Genomic DNA, 9164 nt, shown 5'->3' on the forward strand with positions numbered 1-9164 from the left:
GCTCACAGAAAGCAATACTCTGTGGGGGCCCAGTACTAGTACAGGTCCCAGGGCAAGGTAAGTAACTTTGAATAGAGATGTCTACAGAGGCAGCAGAGTGGCCTTAGGATAAAGTGGCATCCTAAACCCACCTATGTGGAGACATGTGTGGATGACAGGATGTTGCCTTTGCTTAGGACTTCCCAGATAGGACAAGCCCTTAGTCCCAGGCCAGATGGCAGCAGTGGTGGCAGCTTGCATGGGCATTGCAAGATATGGGGTAGTGCTGGGAAGGATTCAGACTTGAGGAGCACAGGCAGGCCCTGCAGCAGAGTTGGGGGGCATGCACACTTGATGTGTAGGGGCACTGGAACACTGATATTTAAGCAGAGCCAATCTAGCCTTCCATTTCAGCCCCGAGCCTGTCGGAGAGTTTGCAGGGCTGCTGATGGGAGGAATGGAGCAGACTGAGTTTGAGTCCTCAGTGGGAGGGAGGGGACAGGTGGGCTGCTAAGCCAGAGGGCACAGCTGTTACAGTGTGAAAGTTGTCGTCAATTAAGGTCAGGCTGTGACGTGATGTGGTTAAGGCTCTGGTTAAGACGTATTTGCATCTGGTTTCTGAACACCAAGGTCAGTCCTTTGGTCAGGGGATGATCTGTCCTGGCTTTTCTCACTCAGCATCCTTCAGTCCTCACAAGCTAGTTCCTCAGCACAGGCCAGGATCACGTGGCACACGTAGTAGCATATGCCAGCTCTCTTGTCTGCTGGCCAGCTAACATCACTTTATACTAGAGAGGATCCCGCCCCTGTCCCCACCCCCAGATCCATGGTAGGGCCCACATTAAGAAAATGGGTGCTGTAGACAGGCCCTAAGGGCTCCCATGGCCCATTAAAAGAATTTAGTGCTTTCTTTAGTATCCCACTGCCTTTCCAGAACCTCCAAGGTGTGGAATGTGTGCATAATACCGGGGGGCCCGGATGGCTTAAGAAGGTTATTTGGAACAGAGGCAAATGGCCCTCCTCACCAGGAATGTCCACACTCCACTATCTTGTGGAGGTTTGAGCATTGCAAAGGTGTGGGCCCTTCACAGTTTGGGCAAGAGCTCCACTCAGCATTTTTTCATCATCTGAGAGTTGTAATAGGCTAGGCTTGTTCCTCTGTAGGATAACCAGCAGGGATGAATGGCTGCTGGTGCTTGGTAAGCAGCACTCAGTAGGCAGACCATTCAAAAAGGGTCCAGGCATCTGTGCATCTGTGGGAGGAGCCTGCAGTACAAGGCAGAGAACGTTCTTACTTTCCACTGAGCCTGGGATGCCCTGGTGTCTGAGTGCCTTTAAGATGGGCCACTATTAGAGTGACCAGGTCCAGGATTCAGTGCTATCGGCATGAGACAGTAGAGTGTTCTTTGGTGGCAGACGACAGTCGTGGTTAATGTGGCTTCTGGCAGCTTCTCATCCTGATCATCAAAGGTGGAGTCAGTGTCAGAATCCCCAACAGTGACTGGGGACCTGTACTGTGGCAGCTCTGGTTTCCAACAGCCAGAGAGTTAGGTTGGCAGGATCCTGAAAACGACCAGCCCCAGGGTAGGGCAGAGGCAAGCATCCAGTGCCCTGTTTGCAAGCTGCTCTGGCTTCACCCACACTGGTGTGGCCTGAGCAAACACTCTGTTCTCCTCTTCCCTTTAAATGCGGCCTAAGCCAGCTTTCGAAGTATAGAGCGATCAGGAAAATGTTTGCGAGGTCGTTTGAAATATCAGTGCTTGTGCAAAGCATCTATGGCTTGTACTCAGTTTCCCTGGTTCCCTAGAGTGCAGGGTGGGATGACTGATGAACGTAGCACGTGCCTCTATCCCACCCGGCGTGCTTCCTGCAGTGTTGCTGCCCCTGGCCCACAGGGGAATGACTTATGAGACTGCTTCAAACTGGGGTGGGTGGGGGCAGGCTAACGTCCCTGCCATGGCGAAGGGACCGGGTGTCATCACTTTACCCATTCTGAAAGCATCTTTAAGGTTGTGGTAGTTACCATACCATGATGTTTGAAGTCTGGAAAACAAGTTAATTTAAGATGAGATGATAAAGAACTCGGACAGAGCCAAGGATGTGTATTTGGGCTTGCTGACTTGCGCTTTTTTTCTGTCCACTCGGGATAGTAAATTCAGTGAGTATATGGGTTATTTTTCTGTCGGTGTGATAAAACACCATGACGGAGGTAGCTTCTAAACAAAAGCGTATCTTTCCAGAAGGTTCCAGAAAGCTGGGCTTCTGTTGGCAGAGCCAGAGTGCGGCAGCAGGCACAGCTGAGAGCTCGCATCTCAGACCGCACACAGGGCAGGAAGCTGACTCGGAAATGATGGGAGTCTTGAAACCTCAGAGTTCCCAGCATCCTCCCACAAGATCACACCTTTAAAGCCTCCTCACAAAGCCATTAGCCGGGACCAGGTACTCAAATATATGGGGGCACATTTTCAGTCAGATCACCACATGTAGGGAACGTTGTTAGCCCTTTTTTTGTTTTGTGGTACGTGTGCATTCCTGTGCGTGTGCCTGTACTGTGTAACAAGGTTTCGTGTCTTCTTCAGACACTCCACATTATATGAAATTCCAAGTAAATTATGACTATTTATAAAATGATGTGAAAATGTGTACTGGTCAACCAATCACTTCAATATACCACACATCTCCCTTTAAAAAACTACTTTAAATTGTTTTTGCATGTATTTACTTTTGTATGTGTTTGCCTGTGCCCTGCAACAGTGCACACACAGAGCATCAATGAACGACTTACAAGAACCTGTTCTTTTCTTCCGTTGTGTGGCTTCCGGGGATTGAATTTGAATCATCAGGCTTGGCAGCAAGTGTCTTTATCCTCTGAGCCATCTTGATCCGCGTCTCCTCTTTGAAAGTCTTTTGATCACCTTCACTTCGGATGACCTCCCCTTGTTTCAACTGCCACCTGTTAAATAATCCCACCAGATGGAATGCGCAACAGATTCCTTAACAGTCCTGTGTTGTGACTGGTAGATACCCGCCCCATGCCGCCTTTCAGGTACACCTGCTTTTCCTAACTTCTTGCAAGAGGCAGAGGGAGAGGGACAGACAAGAGGCAGAGGGACAGGAAGAAAAGTGTCACTGATGTGTACACACTCCTCCCAGAGTCAGAAGTATGCAAGCTCCTGCTAAGGCAGCTCACACGAGGTGCTGGGATGTCATCCCCTGAGGTCATGCCTGGACCCAGGTTTCCTGCTTCCATTCCTCCTGACTCTCAGGGGACAGGGATGCTTGTAGCTCCCCAGGTTGCAGGCTCCTGGGCTAGACAGCAAGCTGCTAAGGTGACATGGAACATTCCAGTACCTAGTCTGAACCTAGCTGTCACCCTCGTAAAGGTTCACTTGCTCCTCTGGGCTTTTAACACACCAGTCTCTACCAGTTGGAGGTGGGGTTCACTTATGTGGGTTCCCCAACCAACACACTCTTCCTTGTCTTTAGTGTAATAGTCGCATCTGGCTCTGAACTCTCACGTGGTGCTGAGTCTTGTCCTGTCTCTCACTGCATTTAGAGCCTCTGGAAGTGCCATGCCCTTCCCTGTAGAATGGACAAGGTAATAGGAGTGCTCGACACAGACCTACATGAGTATATGTCACCTCTTAAATTTATGAGACTGCCTACCAACCCCACCTCTGACCTTCAACCCAGCCATTCCTGTTACTTCTAAACACCTGAAGTCTTAGGAAGCAATCTGAACACGGGCAGGAAGCAGAGGATTTCAGACATCACACATTTCCACGAGCACATGTGACATCTGGGCATCCAGCAGTTTGTGGCATTTCCTCCAAAGATGACCTCCCCAGCTGTACCTACAGAAATGGCTCCTTACTCCTTCCCCCTAATATTCAATCTGCACCATGCTTACATCCCCATCCCCACAACTACCTAGAAACTAGAACCGGGACTAAAATGATACAAGCGTGCTTCAGTGTCTTGGGAGCTAAGCTGCCCATGTGCTGAGCCCAGTGGCCTGAGCTCAAGGCAGAGCTGGGTCCCCTGGCAGGGGCAGAAGGCTCCTGTGAGCCAGAGAGCTCTCTGGAAGCTAGCGAGCTGCCTTTGCATAGAGGGAAGGTGATGGAGATGCCTGTGTAGTTGTGGGACCTATACCAACTTCCTGGATGCTCTGATGAGAAAAGCTTCCGCCCCCCCACAAGTTCCCTTGGCTACCCTGGGCTGTGAGTGTCCAGTTGCTACTGGAAAAGGACAAACAGAAGAGGAGGGGGTGGGGTGACTGTTGGCACAAGACACAGAGGCTTACCCACTTTCCCATGTGCTCACCGTGGGCCAGAGCTATTCATTGTGCACGGGGAGCAGTCTTTTAAGTCTAGCTGTTTGTTGCTCCCTTTCAGTGAAACAGGTGCCCAGTAAATCCCTTTGACTTGTAGGTGCATTGTCTTCTAACTGTTGAATGGCTGGCTTATTGGATCTTTCAGTGTTGTGGTTATGTTTTCATGTATAAACAGCCAGCTTCCCTTGTCTGTACAACACATGGCATTGCAGGCAGTCACTTGATAAAACAGAACATGTCATATATTTCCTATGTTGCTATTGTATAACAAAACCTTGCCTATTCATAGACAACAAATGGCTTTAATGTGTAAATAACCCCCAAGGAGTGGTATCAACAATTCGGGGGTGGGGTGGGGGGGACCTAGGTAGCGCCTAAAAGCCCCGCCCGGTACCGGCCGCTTTCTTTGCTCTTCCAGATTGGCTCCAAATTCCTCTCCCAAATCATCTGAAAGGATTCTCTGTCTAACGTGCAGGACTCCACCAGTGACTTGGTGCTACCAGTTCCCTTGAGACCTAGCTCCCTGCTTCTGATGGACTAATCCTTCACTTCTCGAGCCATGGGAGAACGAGAGAGGAGAGTCTTGGGGTGCTGGGTGCCAGCTCCCGCCCCTGCGAATGTCGGGCACTTTGTCTCCAGCGTTCAGCAGTCTGCTATAGCGGCAGCCCCTAGCAGCCCGGGACTTGGCAAGCCCTTGCCAGTGTGCGCTCCTCCTCCTGCCGCCCGGCCCAGCCCGGCGCGTCTCGGAGGTGCGATCCAGGCGACATCCAGATTCACCAGCAGTGGGGCGGCTGCTGGCGTGACCGAAGGACCCAGCTCGGAGCACACGGAGGGAGCTCCCGGGGTTGCCGAGGGGAGGGAGGGGCGGGAGGCGCCTTCGCTTGAAGGAACTGGGAGGGAGCGGGAGATGCTGCGGCTGCTCGCAGGTGGGTGTGCGGGGAGCGCGCGGCGATCAGCAACAGATGGGGAGGCGCCGGGGGTCGCCAGGCCAGTGGGGCGGCTCCGCGCGCGGCGACTGAGACCCGCCCCACCCGCCCCTCTCCTTCCAGGACACTGATGCTCCGCTTGCTCGGCAGAGTCATGTCATTCCCGCCTATGCCGCCGCCGCCACCACCACCACCACCGCCCCCCCGAACTCCGGGGGGCCCCGCCGCGCGCCAGCTATCCCGGAGACCCTGTGCGCCGCCCGCGCCTTCACCGCCCGCTGCCGCCGCCGGCGGCGGCGAGAAAAAGAGGAGGCCGCCCGAGATGCTGCTCTCCAGCTCCTGGCCCTCCGCCACCTTGAAGAGGCCCCCGGTACGGCGCGGCCCCGGCCTGGGTTCGGGCACCCCACAGCCGGCTACCTCCGCACGCGTCCCGCCCCAGCCCTCTCCGGGCCGTGGGGGGACCTCGACCACGTGCTCCGCGCCACGGCGGGTCGCCTGCAGCCACATCCCAGCGGGATCCACCGCCTCGGGGACCTCTGCAGGGGCGGGGGCGGGGGCTGGGCCCGACGACGCCACGCGCTTCTCTTTGAGCCTCACCCCAGAAGCCATCCTGGTCATCCAGAGGCGCCACCTGGAGAAGCAGTTGCTGGCGCGACCCCGCAGGCCCTTCCCCACACCCTCGGCCGACCCGAGGCGCCCACTGGTACCCTGTCCCCGAACCAGGGCTTCGACCCTGCGGAGGGGCGGCCCCACCAGTGTCCCCGACGCGCCTCTGGCTGTGGCTGTCAGCAGCCGCCCTCCCCGTGCCTCGCTGCTGCCAGGAGGTCTGCAGGCCACTCTGCCCAGCCCGCGCCCCTCCAGCCTGCGCCCAGTGCTTAAGGTGTCGCTGCTCAATGAGAAGCACAAGTACGATGATGAGGAGTACGAGGAGGAGGTGGAGGTGGTGGACGAGGGCCTCGTGCGCAAGTGCACCGAGTGGCTGCGTGGGGTGGAGTCGGCGGCAGCTGCGAGGGGCCGCACAGGGCATCTGGACTCGCTGCCACACCTGAGCACCCTGTGAGGCTAGGTGGGCCTGTGGGACCCAGCCTGGCTTGAAGCCCACGGCCGCCTCCTGCGCTCCTTGCACACCTGGGCTCTTGTGAACCAGGTAGGCCAGCAAGGGACAGGACTATTGCCTGGAACCTTCCCCAGGCATGCTTATTCATGAGTGACCCACAGGCTTTTCTAACGCCCACCACCCACCTCCTGTGCAATTAGGTCAGCGTGGGACACAACAGACTCGCCTGACTCTAGCAGCTGTCCCCTGCTCCTCCTGCTCTCCCCCCCCCCATGTGGGGGTGGGGGAGGACCTGTGAAATGCCTTCTAACCTCTCACCCTAACTAAGGATTGGACCCAGAGGTCCCTCTGCCCCAGGTGGCATTCCACTTCCTGGGGACTCTGCAAGCCTGTGGCCACCGAGGGTGGAGTGATCTTCTATTGCAGAACTAGGACATGGTGCTATCTATGTATAGGATTTGTCTCCTTAACAGTCAGAAAGATGTTAGGTATTGGAAACTGGTTAACTAAACTTGTAATCCAGCATCCTGAAACAGTGCACTGTTGCCACTGGGTGATCCAGGAGGACTTGTGCGCCGCCTGCCAGCTGAGTACTCAGCCATCCCAGACACACATGCACACACACACCCTGCTCCCATGTCTATGCACAGGCAGCCCCATTCCACTAGCTGTCATGTGTGCATGCACACGATAACACACACATTGGCTCTCACATACATGTGGATACGTGGCCATGCAGGTAGTCACAGCCACACACAGGTGTCTCCGATGGCACAGCTGGAATTGTTTTCAGAAGCTGGATCAAGGTGGGGACAGGAATCAGGGTTGTCGTCTGCTGGGAATGCAGTTTTTATTTGAGGGCACAGCAATGTCTCCCTCAGTAGCTAGGGAAAGAACTTCTCAGCACAGAGAAGGACAGAGAAGGTGGGTGAAAGCAAGGCAGGGCAAGTCTGCCTACCGGAGCAGTTTGAGGCGGAAGCAGGAAGTAGCTGTGGGCCAGGGCAGGTGTCTCTCTCTCTCATCACTGTGAAGACCAGTGACAAAGGGGTTCTGTAAGCTGTAAATAGTGACTTTTTAAATCCTATTTATTATTTGAATGAAGGGTAAAACTCCTGTCTCTTAATAGCTGAGCCCTTCCCATTAACTGGAGGATGATTCTGTTGTATGTCTTCTGTGCCTGAGTGGATTTAACCCCAAGGATAAGAAGGAAGTGTTTGTTCTAATCAGATAAGGTTGCCTGTAGAAACTTAATGCATTACCTCAATGTTTTTTTTTACTTATCTTATGCAAGTCAATAACCAGTTTAATGTTTGTCTTGTTAGACTTTAATGTGTCAATTCTTGATTGTATTTTAAATCAAAGCCTTACATTTTTTAAAGACCAATTATATTTTTTCCTTGTAGAGATCTTTGCGCTCATGCTCTCTCTCTCTCTCTCTCTCTCACTCTCTCTCTCTCTCTCTCTTTCCTCTCTGTGTCTCCATCTCTCCTCTCCGTCCTTCTTGGTGCAAGCTTTGCCAACCAAGAGGCCTTACAGAGGGAGCTACATTAGACACCAGATGAGTTTTTTTTTTTTAAAAAAGCTACTTATTGATTTTAAATGGTTAATGCCAAAGGGGCAAAGTTACCAACACTGGTGGGGGAGGGGTGGAAGGGCTGTTCCTCTAGGCAGGTTGGGTGGAGAGGGTACTGCCTCTGCCCTCCAGCCTGGCACAGCACGGCTTCACCCCGTCTGCACTCAGCGCAAATGCCAGTACTTCACATGCTTGGCTTCCTGCCCCCAGCAGCCCTAACAACACCAGAAAGAGTTCCTGGTACCTCCTAAAGGAGTGGCCTCTAGGGAGATCTTCTTTCCCCTTTGTCCATCATGGAGGTCTGCGGACCACCCTGTCCATCCCTGTCTGTCTGCTTTGGTTTTCCCTCCCCACTGCTCCCTCTCCCTTTTTAACTGGCCTCAGAGCAAAGCTCAATACGTTTCCCCTGGCTGGTGATCAAAGGGGCCCGTGTGCCTGCCTGGCTCTTCACTTCAGAAATTGGGGCATGTTTGTGTTGGGCGGCCAATGATTCTCTGTAAGGAAAGGAAGGCCTGCACGTGGCTTTCGGGGTCTCTTCCTCGTTGCTGACATTCTGAGGACATTTTCTAATCACTGTGCTATAATTTCTTAAGGTTTAAATAATAATAATAATAAAAAGCAATTGGATATCGTGTGATGGTTCTTGGAAAAAGCGGATAACCATCCAGAAAAGAGTCTTCAAACACTTGTAAGCCCCCTGAGGTGGGTCCTCACTGCCTGCCTCTTTAGGCCTGGGGAGTTCTGGGCTCACCCAAGCCTCTACTAGAGAGTCTCTGGATTTCTAAGAATTTTAAGAACAAAAACCTTCTGAGAATGCTAGTGGATAACAACGAACTTGGGAGAGATTACAAATTTCCCATGAGAGCTTTATCCCAAATATACGCCTGACTCTTCATTCCAAATACACTCACTCCACAGAACGAGAAAGGTGCATATAATAGGCACGTGTTTCAAGAAGATTATGAAACCTGGTGACACTGTGTCCTGCATGCATCCAGTAAAACATTTGCTTCTGCATGACACACTTTCTATCTTGTAGACCATCCTAGCCAGAAGTAACTGGTCCATCTGAGTAACAGCCTGGGTTGCTACTGGATTGTGTAATAAGTGTGACCTGTCGTGAACAGCCCGCGTAGAAAAGAATAGTGAGTGTAAAGTCACGGACCGTTCTCCCTCTTTCCCTCATTGTTTAAGGGATAGGTTGGTGTGCATCCTAGATGGTAACCTTGCATGTTGCCCCGACCTGCAGGAATAATCAGCGGGGACCTGATTATTGAGAGAGAAGTGAGAAAGAAA

At 52.8% G+C, this 9164-nt stretch overlaps 1 protein-coding gene across 2 annotated transcripts; it reads left to right on the top strand.

The window, feature by feature from the left end:
• The first annotated feature begins 4718 nt into the window (after positions 1-4718).
• Prr18 (proline rich 18) lies at positions 4719-8485 on the top strand. 2 transcript variants are annotated; one of them, XM_085832921.1, is made up of 2 exons: positions 4719-5061; positions 5362-8485. In XM_085832921.1, the coding sequence occupies exon 2, from the start codon at positions 5369-5371 to the stop codon at positions 6296-6298; it is 930 nt and encodes a 309-aa protein (XP_085689047.1). In that variant the 5' UTR covers positions 4719-5061; positions 5362-5368; the 3' UTR covers positions 6299-8485. The 2 variants fall into 2 exon arrangements, with proteins under 2 accessions (XP_085689047.1, XP_029327366.1); XM_029471506.2 differs by lacking the exon at positions 4719-5061 and adding an exon at positions 5147-5238.
• Positions 8486-9164: the final 679 nt, after the last annotated feature.

This window comes from Mus caroli, unplaced genomic scaffold (genome assembly GCF_978045245.1).
Source record: "Mus caroli unplaced genomic scaffold, Mus_caroli_1 scaffold_18, whole genome shotgun sequence".
NCBI lineage: Eukaryota > Metazoa > Chordata > Mammalia > Rodentia > Muridae > Mus > Mus caroli.